General features: G+C 51.6%; 2 protein-coding genes across 27 annotated transcripts in view; one reads left to right on the top strand and one right to left on the bottom strand.

Moving 5' to 3' along the window:
• KIF9 (kinesin family member 9) overlaps positions 1–11,069 on the bottom strand; it is a 54,215-nt gene extending 43,146 nt beyond the window's left edge. For 6 of the 20 annotated variants that reach the window (XM_055279524.1, XM_063609770.1, XM_063609776.1 and 3 more), the window contains exons 1-2: positions 10,014–10,155; positions 1,604–1,701 (exon numbers count right to left, since the gene is read on the bottom strand). In XM_055279524.1, the coding sequence (XP_055135499.1) occupies positions 1,604–1,696 (93 nt within the window). In that variant the 5' untranslated portion in view covers positions 1,697–1,701; positions 10,014–10,155. Of the gene's footprint in view, positions 1–1,603; positions 1,702–8,470; positions 8,714–10,013; positions 10,156–10,922 lie in introns of those variants that run through there. The other 14 variants (XM_055279477.1, XM_055279484.1, XM_055279540.1 and 11 more) reach the window with 7 other exon arrangements.
• The window catches only part of KLHL18 (kelch like family member 18), a 64,433-nt gene continuing 57,675 nt past the window's right edge, over positions 10,184–16,941 (top strand). For 2 of the 7 annotated variants that reach the window (XM_063609978.1, XM_063609977.1), the window contains exon 1: positions 10,306–10,614. In XM_063609978.1, the coding sequence (XP_063466048.1) occupies positions 10,306–10,614 (309 nt within the window). Of the gene's footprint in view, positions 10,615–11,031; positions 11,138–14,763; positions 14,979–16,941 lie in introns of those variants that run through there. The other 5 variants (XM_055279585.2, XM_055279576.2, XM_063609987.1 and 2 more) reach the window with 5 other exon arrangements.

The following is a 16,941-nucleotide window of genomic DNA, read 5'->3' as shown; positions in this document are numbered from 1 at the left end:
GAGAAGAGAGCTCCTGCAGGGAGGTGGAAAGATCAGGAGAGTGGAGCACTTCCTAGTTTTAGCACCTCTAACCCTAGATCACAGGGTGCTGTCTGTCTTGGTTTCCCCACCTATGATATGAGGTCAAATTTATTATGTTCTTATTAAAGAAGTTTTAGATAGATTCCATAAGCATAGGGAGGCCTTGAATTATGCCAGAGGGAATAGTGAGCCTGGTAACAGAGGCCTGGGCTCCAGCCCCATTGCTCTGGTTGCTGGCAGTGAGGCCTCCCTCAGCTCTGCATTATGGTGAACATCTACTTCCACACACACGCTACGAGCCAAAGTGAGTGATGATAAAATGAAAGCCACAGAGAAGGCTATGGACTTCTCAGACATAGGAATTAAGTGTAAATTGAGGGTGTCATCAGCAGATTTTTAGATGCATGCCCCTTCATAGTAAGCCATTGTGGTAGCAGCTGGCTTAGGGACATACTGGGTAAGGTCAATGGTAGATTCCAATCTTCTTGATGAGAACTTCTGATGTAAAGACTCTTGCTGAAATCTTACACTGACTGCCCTAATGCAGGAGCTATACCTGGCTACAGAGAGAAAAATTAAGATCAAGAAAGACAGACTTGGCCAGGCGCGGTGGCTCACGCCTGTAATCCCAGCACTTTGGGGGGCCACGGCAGGTGGATCACCTGAGGTCAGGAGTTCAAGACCAGCCTGGCCAACATGGCAAAACCCCATTTCTACTAAAAATACAAAAATTAGCCAGGCATGGTGGCACATGCCTGTAATCCCAGCAGGGCTAAGGCAGGAGGATCGCTTGAACCTGGGAGGCAGAGGTTGCAGTAAGCCAAGATCGTGCCACTGTACTCCAGCCTGGGCAACAGAATGGGACTCTGTCTCAAACAAAAAAAGAAAGAAAGACTTGGTCCATTCACACATTAAATGCTCTGTGCTTCTGTGTTCGTTGAAAACCATGTCCAGCAGGACACATTTGATAGGGCTGCATGTGAGCTCTTTTCTGACCGCTAGGACCTGTGAGGCTTGGGCAGTTTGCCCTTGAATTTTTCCTTTGAAGAATGTCTCAATGCTGCCCAGAGTAGGCCCATAATTGTTTGCTGAATGAAAATATCTACACTCTCACGCTGTCCTAAGCCTTCAGAAGCATTCTCAGGGGGAGGATATAGGGATGGATATATCTTTCCACTTCTCTTGATAAGTATTTCTCCAGCTGTTTTGATAAGCTAAACAGTAATGAACTCAAGATATTCTTACTGCACTCCGTGGGAGATTATACAATGACACATCAATCACTAGAAAGCTTTATGAATGTGAACAAATGTCAATTTTTCTGTGTCAGATACGAGGGTAAAGGTAAACTTATTAATTTATTAAAGGTAAAATTATTAAAAGATAATTAAAGATGGGATTTTATTAATTTCCTCATTAGCAGCATTGTGAGGGGGTGGTTTGGATTTGATGGACTCTAGAGTCCATTGGATCCTGTCCAATTCTATCTTGGTCCTTCAAAGGTTGCTTGGAAATACAGTCACACTATAGCAAGGTGGGACAGAGAGGCCCAGTCAGGTGAAGGCAAACACATCGCACTTACTCTTTTGTCATCTCCGTATCTGATCATTTCGTGAGCAAAGTCATCAGTGGGTTTGACACGGACAAATGCGTGAACTTTTTTCCTAGTACCCATTCTAGCTAAAAAGAAGGGAACATGAAATTTTGAACAGTCATTATCAAATAAGAAGTAGAGGAGAGGGGTCATTCATTAAGAAGATCAGAAAAGAGTGATGAGCAGTCCATTTTTCCCTCTCTCCCTGAAAGCCAGTTTTCCTTTTCACCCCTCAGCATTTCAGTGTTCTACCCACAAGACACTGCTCAACAAATACACGCACTTTCTGCTTCACAGACTGCTTTGCCATTTTCCACCAATGACCCCAGAGAGACTGAAATACAAAGTAAAAAGAATGCTTCCTTTAGTGGCCTAATCTTAGATGTCATTTCTAGAAATGTTCTGCCTCTAAGATGATGAATCCACTTATGCTTTCCTTCATTTATTATATTTTCTTCTAAAATACTTACTATGAAATACATTAAAACAATTTCCTTTTCATTAACTTATCTTGCTTCAGATACAGCACCCTCTTCTCCAATAGACTAACTAGATCAGAAATAGATGCCCTAGAAGTATATTTGGTCCATAATAAATATTCTTTCTTCTCTTACTATATTGAGAAAAAATATCACAGACAGTCCCCTACCTCCTCTTGCTCTCCTAAAACCTAACTATATTCTCATCATTTTCTTTCAGTGTGTGTGTGTGTATGCGTGTGCATATATATATATATAGTATAAATAAAGGAAGACATAGGACATATATACATACTTTTTTTTTTTTTTGAGACAGAGTCTCACCCTGTCACCCAGGTTGGAGTGCAGTGGTGCTATCATGGCTCAATGCAGCCTTGACCTCCCAGGCTCAAGTGATCCTCCTGCCTCAGCCTCCCCAGTAGCTGGGACTACAGGTGTGTACCACTGTGCCCGGCTAGTTTTCTTACATTTTTTTTGCAGAGATGGTGTCTTACTACGTTGCCTAGGCTAGTCTTGAACTCCCAGCCTCAAGTGATTCTCCTATCTTGGACTTCCAAAGTGCTGGGATTACAGGCATATCCAGCCGATGTTCAGTATTTTTTAAAAAATTAACATTTATTTCATTGTTTTATTTTTGGAGACAAGGTTTCTTTATGTTGCCTAGGCTAGCCTTTAACTTCTGAGCTCAAGTGATTCTCCCATCTCAACCTTCCAAGTAGCTGAGACTACAAGCGCATGGCTTGGCTTTAAAAACAACTCACTTTTGGCTGGGTGCAATGGCTCACACCATAATCTTGGCACTTTGGGAGGCCAAGGTGGGCAGATCCCTTGAGGCCAAGAGTTTGAAACCAGCCTGGGCAACATGGCGAAAACCCATCTCTACAAAGTATACAAAAATTAGCCAGGCGGCCAGGCGCGGTGGCTCAGGCCTGTAATCCCAGCACTTTGGGCGGCCGAGGCAGGTGGATTATCTGAGGTCAGGAGTTCAAGACCAGCCTGGCCAACACGATGAAACGCCATCTCTACTAAAAATACAAAAATTAGCCAGTTGTGGTGGCAGACGCCTGTAATTCCAGCTACTCGGAAGGCTGAGGCAGGAGAATCGCTTGAATCTGGGAGGTGGAGGGTGCAGTGAGCTGAGATTGTGCCATTGCACTTCAGCCTGGGTGACAGAGAGGGACTCCATCTCCAAAAAATAAATAAATGAATAAATAAATAAAATAAATAAATTAGCCAGGCATGGTGGTGCACGCCTATAGTCCCAGCTACTCAGGAGGCTGAGGTGGGAGGATCACTTGAGCCTGGGGAAGTTGAGGCTGCAGTTAGCTTTGATCATACCACTGCACTCCAGCCGAGGTGACAGAGTGAGACCACGTCTCAAAAAAAAAAAATAAATAAATAAATAAATAAAAAAAACTAACTTGGGCCAAGAGCGGTGGCTCTTGCCTGTAATCCCAGCACTTTGGGAGGCTGAGGATGGCAGATTACCTGAGGTTAGGAGTTCAAGACCAGCCTGGCCAACATGACGAAACTCTGTTTTCACTAAAAAAAAATACAAAAATTAGCTGGGTGTAGTGGCAAGCACCTGTAATCTCAGCTACTCAGGAGGCTGAGACAGGAGAATCGCTTGAATCTGGAGGGTGGAGGTTGCAGTGAGCCAATGTCATGCCACTGCACTCCAGCCCGGGTGACAGAGCAAGCTCAGTCTCAAAAAATAAAAAAAAAAAATAAAAAATCTAACTAACTTTTAAGATGTTAACCATAAAAACCCCTCATGTATAACAGGGACTACTGTTAATTAGATTATCTTGCTTTTTAAAAAAGTACATTAAATAATGGTAACATTTTATTTTATTTATTTTATTTATTTATTTATTTTTTTTATATTAATTTTTTTTGCATACAAAAACAATAAACATTTTCTAAAAATACATACAAACAAAAAGATGCGATCAAACATATTAGGAAGGTTGCATATGGGAAGTCGGGGAATAGAAATGGGGGTGGGAGTTAAAATAAATGAGAGAGGGACTTTATATGGATCAGTGATAATAACTCAATCCTCTATTTGACAAAGAAGAGGGAGAAGGAAGAGGAAGAAAAAGAAAGTGGGATAAAGGATCAGAAAGGGAGGAAAATAGAAAAAATTAGAGTATGACTCCAGGGTAGACCTGTTTTGTTGTCATTGAGTTGGTTGGTTGGTTTGTCTGTTGTATTCTTCATGTTTCGCCAAGTTGGCCAGACTGGTCTCGAACTCCTAGCCCGAAGTGATCAACCCGCCTCGCCCCCCAGAGTGCCGGGACCACAGGCGTGAGCCACCACGTCCAGCCCCCACATTGCTTCTGGCCTCCGTGGTAGACCTCCTAGACGGAGCGGCCAGGCAGAAGAGCTCCTCACTTCTACCCAGACACGGGGCAGCCGGGCAGAGGGGCTCCTCACTTCCCAGACGGGGCGGCCAGGCAGAGACGCTCCTCACTCCTTCCCAGACGATAGGTGGCCGGGCAGAGGCGCTCCTCACTTCCCAGACGATGGGTGGTCGGGCAGAGGTGCTCCCCACTTCCCAGACGATGGGCGGCCGGGCAGAGGCGCTCCTCACTTCCCAGACGATGGGCGGCCGGGCAGAGGCGCTCCTCACCTCCCAGACGGTGGGCGGCCGGGCAGAGGCGCTCCTCACTTCTTCCAGGACGGGGCGGCCGGGCAGAGGCGCTCCTCGCTTCTTCCCGGACGGGGCGGCCGGGCAGAGGCGCTCCTCGCTTCTTCCCGGACGGGGCGGCCGGGCAGAGGCGCTCCTCGCTTCTTCCCGGACGGGGCGGCCGGGCAGAGGCGCTCCTCGCTTCTTCCCGACGGGGCGGCCGGGCAGAGGCGCTCCTCGCTTCTTCCCGGACGGGGCGGCCGGGCAGAGGCGCTCCTCGCTTCTTCCCGGACGGGGCGGCCGGGCAGAGGCGCTCCTCGCTTCTTCCCGGACGGGGCGGCCGGGCAGAGGCGCTCCTCGCTTCTTCCCGGACGGGGCGGCCGGGCAGAGGCGCTCCTCGCTTCTTCCCGGACGGGGCGGCCGGGCAGAGGCGCTCCTCGCTTCTTCCCGGACGGGGCGGCCGGGCAGAGGCGCTCCTCGCTTCTTCCCGGACGGGGCGGCCGGGCAGAGGCGCTCCTCGCTTCTTCCCGGACGGGGCGGCCGGGCAGAGGCGCTCCTCGCTTCTTCCCGGACGGGGCGGCCGGGCAGAGGCGCTCCTCGCTTCTTCCCGGACGGGGCGGCCGGGCAGAGGCGCTCCTCGCTTCTTCCCGGACGGGGCGGCCGGGCAGAGGCGCTCCTCGCTTCTTCCCGGACGGGGCGGCCGGGCAGAGGCGCTCCTCGCTTCTTCCCGGACGGGGCGGCCGGGCAGAGGCGCTCCTCGCTTCTTCCCGGACGGGGCGGCCGGGCAGAGGCGCTCCTCGCTTCTTCCCGGACGGGGCGGCCGGGCAGAGGCGCTCCTCGCTTCTTCCCGGACGGGGCGGCCGGGCAGAGGCGCTCCTCACTTCCCAGACGATGGGTGGCCGGGCAGAGGCGCTCCTCACTTCTTCCCGGATGGGGCGGCCGGGCAGAGGCGCTCCTCACTTCTTCCCGGAAGGGGCGCCCGAGCAGAGGCGCTCCTCATTTCTTCCCGGACGGGGCGGCCGGGCAGAGGCGCTCCTCACTTCCCAGACGGGCGGCCGGGCAGAGGCGCTCCTCACTTCCCCCCGGACGGGGCGGCCGGGCAGAGGCGCTCCTCACATCCCCCCGGACGTGGCGGCCGGGCAGAGGCGCTCCTCACTTCCCCCCGGACGGGGCGGCCGGGCAGAGGCGCTCCTCACTTCCCCCCGGAAGGGGCGGCCGGGCAGAGGCGCTGCTCACTTCCCAGACGGGGCGGCCGGGCAGAGGCACTCCTCACTTCCCAGACGGGGCGGCCGGGCAGAGGTGCTCCTCACTTCCCAGACGGGGCGGCCGGGCAGAGGCGTTCCTCACTTCCCAGACGGTGGGTGGCCGGGCAGAGGCGCTCCTCACTTCCCAGACGATGGGTGGCCGGGCAGAGGCGCTCCTCACTTCTTCCCGGATGGGGCGGCCGGGCAGAGGCGCTCCTCACTTCTTCCCGGACGGGGCGCCCGGGCAGAGGCGCTCCTCACTTCCTCCCGGACGGGGCGGCCGGGCAGAGGCGCTCCTCACCTCCCAGACGATGGGAGGCCGGGCAGAGGCGCTCCTCACTTCCCAGACGATGGGTGGCCGGGCAGAGGCGCTCCTCACTTCCCAGACGGGGCGGCCGGGCAGAGGCGCTCCTCACTTCCCAGACGATGGGTGGCCGGGCAGAGGCGCTCCTCACTTCCCAGACGATGGGTGGCCGGGCAGAGGCGCTCCTCACTTCCCAGACGGTGGGTGGCCGGGCAGAGGCGCTCCTCACTTCCCAGACGGTGGGTGGCCGGGCAGAGGCGCTCCTCACTTCCCAGACGGTGGGTGGCCGGGCAGAGGCGCTCCTCACTTCCCAGACGGTGGGTGGCCGGGCAGAGGCGCTCCTCACTTCCCAGACGGTGGGTGGCCGGGCAGAGGCGCTCCTCACTTCCCAGACGGGGCGGCCGGGCAGAGGTGCTCCCCACCTTCCAGATGGGGCGGCGGCCGGGCAGGGGCTGCAATCCCAGCACCCTGGCAGGCCAAGGCAGGCGGCCGGGGGGTAGAGGCTGCCGCGAGGCCAGACCACGCCACCGCACTCCAGCCCGGGCAACACCGAGCACTGGGTGAGCGAGACTCCGTCTGTAGTCCCAGTACCTCGGGAGGCTGAGGCGGGCAGAGCACTCGGCGTCAGGAGCTGGCGACCAGCGTGGCCAAGATGGCGAACGCGTGCCTGCATCCAAAGGAGAAAAGGCAGGCAGCGGTGGCGCGCGCCGGCAGTCCCAGGCAGTCAGCGGCGCGGGCAGCAGGAAGCCGAGTAGATTGTAGCCTGCGCCAGAGAGGGAAAGAAAGAAAGAGGAAGGAAGGAAGGAAGGAAGGAAGGAAGGAAGGAAGGAAGGAAGGAAGGAAGGAAGGCAGGCAGGCAGGCAGGCATTTTATTTTATTTATTTATTTTTTTTTTTTGAGGCAGAGTCTCCCTCTGTCACCCAGGTTGGAGTGCAGTGGCGTGATCTCGGCTCACTGCAAGCTCCGCCCCCCCCCGGGTTCACGCCTCAGCCTCCCGAGTAGCTGGGACTACAGGCGCCCGCCACCATGCTCCGCTAATTTTTTTGTATTTTTAGTAGAGATGGGGTTTCACCATGTTAGCCAGGATGATCTCGATCTCCTGACCTCGTGATCTGCCTGCCTCGGCGGATCATTTTATATAAAATTATCTACGAGAGGTCCAATGGGTGTTACCTGACAAAAGTTATTCCAGACTTTATTTATTATTTGTGAGACATTTATTTCAGACAGAGTCTCACTCTCTCTCTCAGACTGGAGCGCACGGGTGTGATTTCAGCTCACTGCAGCCTGTCTCCCAGGCTCAAGCAATCCTCTCACCTCAACCTCAACCTCCAGAGTAGCTGGTAGGACAGGTGTGTGCCACCACACCCGGCTAACGTTTTGCATTTTTGTAGAGATGGGGTTTCAACATGTTGCCCAGGCTGGTCTCAAACTCCTGGGTTCAAGCAATCCACCCACCTCAGCCTCACACTCAATTTCTAAAGCTTGGGGAACCACTCTTCACATCCAAGGGCCCATTCTCCTGCCCAGGGAAATACAGATGCCATCCAGGGTATGCTCCGAAAGGGACCATGAAGAAGCAGGGGAGCTCTGGGAGCAGGTGCCCAGGCCTCCCTCCCAGAAGCCCCTGCACAAGAGTAGCACAGGCCAGTTCAGAGCATCAACCTCAGCTGGGCATGGTGGCTCACACCTGTAATACCAGCCTTTGGGAGGCCAATGTGGGAGGATTGCTTGAGGCCAGGAATTAGAAACCAGCTTGGGCAACACAGCGAGACCTCGTCTCTACAAAAAATTTTAAAAATTTACCAAGTGTGGTGGTGCATGCATGTGGTCCCAGTTACTCAGGAGGCTGAGGCAGGAGGATCACTTGAGCAGTGATGGCACACCCACTGCTCTCCAGCCTGGACAACAGCATGAGACTGTCTCAACAAAACAAAGCAAATAAGCAAAAGCATCACTCTCCCTCCAGAGCCCGGCCCTTCTCTGCCCTGCTATTTGCCAACATGCACATGCACAGGCAGTCACCCCATGTATGCTTCCCAAGGCCCTCCCCATGCTGACACCATGGCTCCAAGCAGGCCAGGAGCCATATCCACCTGCAATAAGTCTTCCTTTGCACACCCATCTTGTGAGCCTGCTACTCAGCAGCCCTTTAACACCCAAACATTTGGGGACCCCATGCCATCTTGCACTTACTGAAATACGGCTTGTTACCATTCTTACATTGCTTCATTTGAGTGGGTTTCAGTTCCCAAATTAAATTACAAGCTGCTTGAAGGCAAGGATTGTGCTTTTTATCTCTTTTGAATCCCCTCACAATGTCCAGGGCAGAGTCCAGCACAGAGTACGTGTTCAGGAAATGGTGGTGGTTGGTGATGGTAATGGCTGGAAGTCAGAGGGCAGCTGAATCTTCATATGTGGGTCTATCTTCAGTCACTACTGAGAGAGTCCCAAGGGGCATATGATGTCACTCCCCTTCCCTGACAACTCCAACACTAGCCCACAGCCCTTCCAGGAGGACACTTGGTTTCTAAGTGCAAAAATCCACATCCAGCACCTCACCACACACTTTTTTTGTTTGTTGTTGTTGTTTTGTTTTGTTTTGTTTTTGTGACAGGGTCTCACTCTGTCACCTAGGCTGGAGCGCAGTGAAACAATCTCAGCTCACCGTAGCCTCCACATCCTGGGTTCAAGCGATCCTCCCACCTCAGCCCCACAAGCAGCTAGGACTACAGGCGTGCACCACCACGCCCGGGTAATTTTTGTGTTTTTCGTAGAGACAGGGTTTAGCCATGTTGCCTAGGCTGGTCTTGAACTCCTGAACTCAAGCAATCTGCTCACCTCAGCCTCCCAAAGTGCTAGGATTACAGGCGTGAGCCACGGCGCCCGGCCCCCTCCCTTTCTCCCTCAGGACCTTGTGGGGAATGTCTCTCCTTGGGGAACCATCCTTTGATATTTCTGGTATAACAAAGCAAGTCTCTGAATGGCCACCAGGAGACTTCTGTGTTAAGGCGCTCGAGGTTTCCTCATTTGTCTTTAGTGGGAATGAACAGAATTGGCAACAAGCACCCATGAAGACTCGACAAGAGGAAAGGGAGCGTTTGGTGGGGTGGAAGGCACCAGGTGGGTCCCTATCTTCCAGTGCTCACGTCCAGATGAGGGGCTGTCATGGGGAACCCTCATAGCTACCCGTAGCGGCAGCAGCAACACCCGAATCCAAAACACTGGGTCCAACTGCACCTGGCCTTGGCTGAACAAGACTAGGATGCAGGCAAAACTAGACTTTCTTCTTTTTCTCACCCAATATGCCGGACCCCCGCGTGGAGCTTGGGCGGCAGTGGGCTTTGGACCCATTCCGGTCCCTCTCTGGAGAGGTTTCCTCATCTGTAACACGAAGGGCTCCGACTGGTGATCCCAAAGCCCCCTCTAGTTCGAAAACCGACTAGTGCAGAAGAGTCCAGACGACCTCTGGCTCCCTGCCTCACGGCCTCTATGTCCTGGGCGCGACGTGGGACCCCTTTGTGGGACCAATGAACATTAGCTCCGAAGACCGTAAGCCGCGGTCAGGCTGAAAGGACTCCCGCGACGTCGCGCCCTCCTTCGCCTGGGTTTCAGAGATGAGCGACCCAGCTGTGAACCCCCAGATAGAGCGGTTTTTGGACCCCAGCCACTTTCAGCAGTCCGGGCGCACACCCTTTTCCCATCTCCCCACTCCCACCGGCGAGCAGCCCCTGCTCACCGTTCACCAGGTAGCGACGCTCCCGGGACGCGACGGCCGCAACCGAAACCACCTGCACTCCCCACGCGGGGCTGCCTGGCTGTGTGCAGAGTCGCCATGGCAACGGGTCGCTTCCGGGGATTCCGGAAGTGTCGGGGGTGGCGGAAATGAAGTCCGAGGTCCTACGTCGAGGATACGGGTGAGGTCATGGCCGAATCGGGAAGACGAGAGATGGGGCCGATTGATCTAGAAAGACTTCGGCAGATGCATATGCGAAGCCAAGGTCGAGATAGCGAGGGAACGAAGGCCGCACATGAACCAGGAAGCGGGGCGGCGGGGCTTCCGGCGCCGAAGAGGTTCAACTACGGCGGCCGCGGAGGCTCGTCCGATTGCTGCTCTGCGCTCCAAGCGGCTGTCGGCGTGCGCGACTGCCCCGCCCTGGTTAGTGTCTAGCCGGCCGGCGAGGCCTGCGCAGTTGCGGCGGCCGGGAAAGATGGTGGAGGACGGTGCGGAGGAGCTGGAGGATCTGGTGCACTTCTCCGTGTCCGAGTTGCCTAGTCGCGGCTACGGCGTCATGGAGGAGATCCGGCGGCAAGGCAAGCTGTGCGACGTGACCCTCAAGGTACCGCGGACTGGGCGGCAGCGGGGTGAGGGGAAAGGGGTCGAGCGGGGAGTAAAAAGGGGCGGGGGACAGAGAAAGAGAGGTCTAGCAGGGAGAGGGGTGGGGAGAAGAGGTGTGAGGGGGGCCGAGTAGTGGGGAGAGAGGTGCTGAGCAAAAGGGGCTCGGGGCCGAGTGGGGAGAGGAAGAGGACAACCTTTCAGCCCTTGGAAGGAAAGATTGAGAGGTGCGCCGCTTAGGCCCTTGGAGTGGGAGACACTGGGGTGACAGCCTCCTTTTTCTGTCATGCAGACGAGAGAAAATGGACTTACCTTCTATGGAGGCAGGGGCGGTGGCCGGCTCCACATGCTGATGGGCACCACTGAAGCACCCTCTCTTGTCACTACAGATATTTCTTTGTGCCTGTCGAACTTGGCTGTGCTGTTGTAGAAGAGAAGGCTTCTCCTTAGGAATCATTGCCCTTAATTGTTGAATTACTGCTTTGTCTTTTAAGAGCTTTTAAAATCTGATCTGGAAATTTTTTGAGGTGGGAAGCCACCCTGCCCCACACTGGAAGGCACCACTCACCACCACCACCACCACCACCACAAAGGTCCCCGGGGCTGGGCCTACTGGCCGCGTGGGGAGAGGGATGCTGACTGATATTAGGAGGGAAAGATATCTTAACCACCTGTTCCCCACCGGCATTCTGGTCGCAAGAGCCAGCCTCCCTCCTGTGCCTGGGTCTTTTCATGTGGAAGAGGCATGCTGTGCTGCTCCCTGGCCAAGCCACCGAACCATGTGGAGACGTCCGGCTGGGGGGATGATAAGTGGGACTCCCTGTTGGGCTTTGGCTGGAAAGCTCTCAGCATCTGTGGCTGATCCCTGTGTAAAAAACAAACAGGGCAGGCATGGTGGCTCACACCTGTAATCCCAGCACTTTAAGAGGCAAGAGGATCACTTGAGTGGGGGAGTTGGAGACCAGCTTGGGCTATATAGGGAGACCGTGTCTCTACAAATAATAAAAAAATTGGGCATGGTGGCCTGTGCCCGTAGTCCCAGCTACTCAGGAGGGTGAGGTGGGAGGATCACTTGAGCCTAGGAGGTCAAGCCTGCAGTGAGTTGTAATCGCACCACTGCACTCCAGCCTGGGCAACAGAGCAAGATCCTATTTCTCCTGTTTCTCTCTCTCTCTCTCACACCACACAGAGACACACACACACACACACACACACACAAAGAAATAAAAGAAAGAAAAAGTAAAACTATGCAGAGATCCTTTTGCTCTTTTTCTTTTTTCTTTTTTTTTTTTTGAGACGGAATCTCGTTCTGTTGCCCAGGCTGGAGTGCAGTGGCGCTATCTCGGCTCACTGAAACTTCTCTCTCCCAGGTTCAAGCGATTCTCCTGCCTCAGCCTCCCCAGCAGCTGGGACTACAGGCGTGCACCACTACCCCTGGCTAATTTTTTCTATTTTTAGTAGAGACGGGGTTTCACCATGTTGCCCAGGGTGGTCTCGAACTCCTGAACTTCAGCAGTCTGCCCGCCCCATCCTCCCAAAGTGCTAGAATTACAGGCATGAGTCACCGCACCCAGCCTGCTCTTCTTATTTTCTACATGGCTAAGGAAACTTTTCTTCTGCAACATAGTTGAGTCAGACCTCTGGAGATGGTGGAGTAGGATGGTTGAGTATGGCTTTGAAAGCAGAAGGATTTGGATTAAAATCCTAGTTGTAACCTTGAGCAAGTTACTTAATCTCTGTAAGCCTCGGTTTTTTTGTTTTTATTTTTGTTTTTTTGAGACAGAGTCTCGCTGTGTCGCACAGGCTGGAGTGCAGTGGCATGATCTTGGCTCGCTGCAACCTCCACCTCCTGTCTTCAAGCCAATCTCCTGCCTCAGCCTCCCAAGTAGCTGGGACTACAGGCGCCCGCCACCACGCCTAGCTAATTTTTGTGTGTGTTTTTAGGAGAGACGGGGTTTCACTATGTTAACCAGGCTGGTCCTGAGCTCCTGACCTCCTGATCCACCCACCTCAGCCTCCCAAAGTGCTGGGATTACAGGCGTTAGCCACCAAGCCCGGCCCTTTTCATCATTCTAAACCCCTCCTGAAGGAGGTTGTTTTTCCAGGAGAGAAGTGAAGTGATCTGAGAAGGCATGAGATCTTCTCATATGGGAAAGAGGAACCAAGAGAATTGAGAAAAAATGAACTAGACTAAAGGAAGCAGAGGAAGTAAAAGTAAATTAGAAGTTTTTGTCCACAGTGATTACATGGTGGAAGATGTTAAGGCAACCAGAAATTTGTAAGCAGAAAAATGATCCAGGTGTGGCAGCAACACTTGGTGTAAATAGAGACTAGTGAAAAGCAGTAATAGGTGTGAATTTCTAGATTAAAATTTAGGCTGTAGACTGGGCACTGTGGCTCACGCCTATTATCCCAGCACTTTGGAAGGCCAAGGCGAGTGGATCGCTTGAGCCCAGGGGTTTGAGACCAGCCTGGGCAACGTGGCAAAATCCCGTCTCTATTGGGGGAAAAAAAAAAGATTTAGGCTGTAAGGGTGAACCAGGGGAATCTTATAAGACACAGGGAATCAAAAAGGGCATGGCAGCGTGGGATGGTCACAGATACTTCTACATAAAGTATTAATAGTACATTTAATGCAGATACTGAATATAGTAATCTTTTAGCAGAATATTGCTTGTTCATTCAAAGGGACAAGTAAATTATCAGACATAGCTGGGTGCAGTGGCTCACGCCTCTAATCCCAGCACTTTGGGAGGCCGAGGCAGGTGGATTGCATTGAACTCAGGAGTTTGAGACCAGCTTGGGCAACGTGGTGAAACCCCATCTCTACAAAAAATTAGCTGTAGTAGTGTGTACCTTTAGTCTTTCTTAGCTATTCAGGAGGCTGAGGTGGGAGGATCACTTGAGCTTGGGAGGCAGAGGCTGCAGTGAGCCAAGATCGCACCACTGCACTCCAGCCTGGGCAACAGAGTGAGACCCTGTCTCAAAAAAAAAAAAAAAAATCAGACGTAGTTTCAACTGAGACGGTCAGCCTGAATTGCTATGTTAGCTTCAGGGATCTAGAACATAAGGACCAGTATATTTATTTTTTTCACTCTTTAATAAAAAGCCTCCAGTGGGAAGGACTAGTATAAAGGCATGGGCTAGAGCCGGACGGGACTGTAGAGAGCATTTACTTCACTGACTTTGAAAACTTTATTGTAGAGCCCAAGGAGTAGCTCTGTAGCAATATAATGGTGGAACTGGGGAAAGGGCATGCAAACCAGGCTCTGCACATTTCACTACTTGCCACCAGAGCTGTCCTGGGAAATCTGTTTTGTCTCTCTTTCTTGTCAAAGTCTTTCTTCAGTTTTCTGGTGACTCCACAGTGTTTTTCAAGTAAACAGACACTGAAAAACTGATTGGAAGCTTTTCGGTGTGAGATGTTTTATTGACTGGGGGGCTACCTGTCAGGCAGTGGTTCTCAAACTTTAGTGGACATCAGAATCACCTGGTGGCCTTGTTAATAGCTGGTTGTTGGACCTCACCCAGAATTTCTGATTCATTCGGTCTGGCGTGGGCCTGAAAACTCATACTTCTGACAGGTTCCCCTGTGATGCTACTCTTAGTCTGGGACCACGTTCTGACAGCCATGGTTGTAGGGTGATGGACCTGTCGTTTTCTGTGGGATGTGTTCAAAGTCCGTAGATCTTCCTCCAGGCTTCTTCCTAGGTGGTATAAGCCTGGCTGTTATTCTGGGAGCCTTATGGTAGGAGAGGTCTGGAGGTTCTCCCTTCTGTATGCAGACTTTCACTTAATCCCCCTAAATGGTGCCACTTCCTTGTCTTCAGTGGTGCCCTGGTTACCCAGGTCCAGAGGCTCTTGTTCATCCTGTCTGAAGAGTAAACCTCCAGTCTTCTGCAGTTGCTTGTCTGGGGAGGCGGACCAGTACTTCCTGATTTCGGCCCTTCTTCTTGCTCACAACTTCAGAGGAAACTGGTACCTCTAATGGTTCCATTTTGGAGGGGATTCTTCAGTGGCTTGCCATCTGCAACACTCAGTATCCTCTAAGTCAGTTACTACTCATTCGTCTTTTCTTCTTCTAAAATTTTGTTGACTCTTCTAATCTGCTGTCTCTCTCTGCTTCTTTTTCCTTCAGAGCTTTGCTGTTCCTTGATCATCAGTCCGAAAGGCAGTATCACACAGACTCTGCAGCCACACTGCCTACGTTTGAGTTCTGGGTCTGCCACTTGTTAGCTGTGAAAATGAGCAGCTTCCTTAAACACTGGTGATTCTCTGTCTCGTCTGTAAAATGCACATCACCTCCTACTTGAGTGTTGAGGATTCAATTAGTTAATGTACTTCAAATAATCATGTAGTAAATGCTCAGTAAGTAGTGTGTGTGTGTGTGTGTGTGTGTTTTTCTTTCTTTCTTTTTTTGAGACAGAGTCTTGCTCTGTTATCCAGGCTGAAGGGCAGTAGCGCAATCTTGGCTCACTGCAACCTCCGCCTCCCAGGTTCAAGCGATTCTCCTGCCTCAGCCTCTTGAGTAGCTGGGATTACAGCTGCATACCACCATGCCTGGCTAATTTTTGAATTTTTGTAGAGACAGGGTTTTACTATGTTGGCCAAGGTGGTCTCAAACTTCTGATCTCAAGTGATCTGCCTGCCTCGGCCTCCCAAAGTGTTGGGATTACAGGCATCAGCCACCATGCCCGGCCAGTAGTATATATTTGTTAATACTAACTTAATGGAGTTTCTAGAAGGAGTGGAGATAAATTCATGTGTTCAACCTGCCATTTTGAATTTGTTTTAGCTTCTGATGAACTTTGAATGATTTCTATCTGGACAAAATGTTCATTGCCTTAAATGACTTTGCCGGCTGGACGCGGTGGCTCACGCCTGATCCCAGCACTGTGGGAGGCCGAGACGGGCAGATCACGAGGTCAAGAGATCGAGAACATCCATGCCAACACGGTGAAACCCCATCTCTACTAAAAATACAAAAATTAGCTGGACATGCTGGCACGGGCCTGTAGTCCCAGCTACTCAGGAGGCTGAGGCAGCAGAATCGCTTGAACCTGGGAGGCAGAGGTTGCAGTGAGCCGAGATCACGCCACTGCACTCCAGCCTGGGGACAGAGTGAGCCTCTGTCTCAAAAAAAAAAGACTTTGCCAACCACTGCACTAATTCATTAGCCTGCACTTTACAAATGAAGACCCAAGCCCAGAAAGGGAAGGGACTCATTCAAAGTCACAGGTTGAGTTAAGCAGCACTGGGACTAGACTCTTCGTCTCCGTATTCGGAGTCAGGTGTTCTTTCATGCTCTCCTGTTGCCTCTTCTGTCACTGACGGTAAATGAACTGATTTCGGCTGCTACCACATGACTTAATCTACCTCAGGTCTACTGTATTTATCCTTAATGGTGTGTCATCTTTTCTATCTTCCTGAATTTTAGGGAGAACATGAAAATAAATATTAGCAGGCATGCCACATTCTCAAAATTAACTGCCAACACTTGAACCTAGGCTTAATTTCCTTTTGGGAAATATTTGAAATTTAAACTCATTATTGGAAGCCTGTCGGATAGTGAGATAGAGGCATGACAGAAAAGAGTAATATATTCATAAAAAAAAAAAATCACATTCTATATCTCCCATGGCTTGAAACTGTTATGAGAAAAAGCCCATGGTCCTTTTCTTTGGCAAATCATTTTATCTTAAAAGTTATGAGGATTGTAGTGCAAGACTTCTTGGCATAAGGCTTGGCCTAGGTAGAGAGATTTGTGTCCATGGACGCTCTCATCCCCTCTTCCCAGAGTTGAGTTTCGTGTCCTTTGCTCTGGGCTGCCAGGAGCCCAAGGCTCAGGAAGCATTGTCTGATTCCTCTTGGTCTAGCCAGTTGGGCACACTTGCTAGATTTAATGAGTTTTTCTTCTTCTTCATGAGATTTGGAGCCAGATTTATGTATTTACTTTTTTCCCCTATGCTTCTGTAAGGCATTGAAATTCATATATTTCTGCTCTCCCTTTATCTCACACATTTATTTTCTTTTTGAGTGACAGCAGAATGAGGTCACCAAACCTGAGTATTATTCACAGGGCCATAAGCTTAAAGGAGAGAGGAGCTCCCTATATAGACACACACCCTTTGTTTTGCAACTGCTGATAAATGGTTCCTGAAAGATCTGCTGGCATTAGTCTTAGCATTTTCCCAAAGCCCCTGCTGAGGTTTCCAACCTGGCTCTGATAATTTAGCCCTCAGAAGGAAATGTTTTTTCCATGGGTGAAAGGTACAGTATTAGAATATTTCCTTGTGTTACCCACTAAATGTAGGCACACAATTTTCACGAA

This window comes from Symphalangus syndactylus, chromosome 1 (genome assembly GCF_028878055.3).
Source record: "Symphalangus syndactylus isolate Jambi chromosome 1, NHGRI_mSymSyn1-v2.1_pri, whole genome shotgun sequence".
In the NCBI taxonomy this organism is placed as follows: Eukaryota; Metazoa; Chordata; class Mammalia; order Primates; family Hylobatidae; genus Symphalangus; species Symphalangus syndactylus.
The sequence above is the reverse complement of the archived record's forward strand: the minus strand, read 5'-3'. Positions and strand labels throughout refer to the sequence as shown.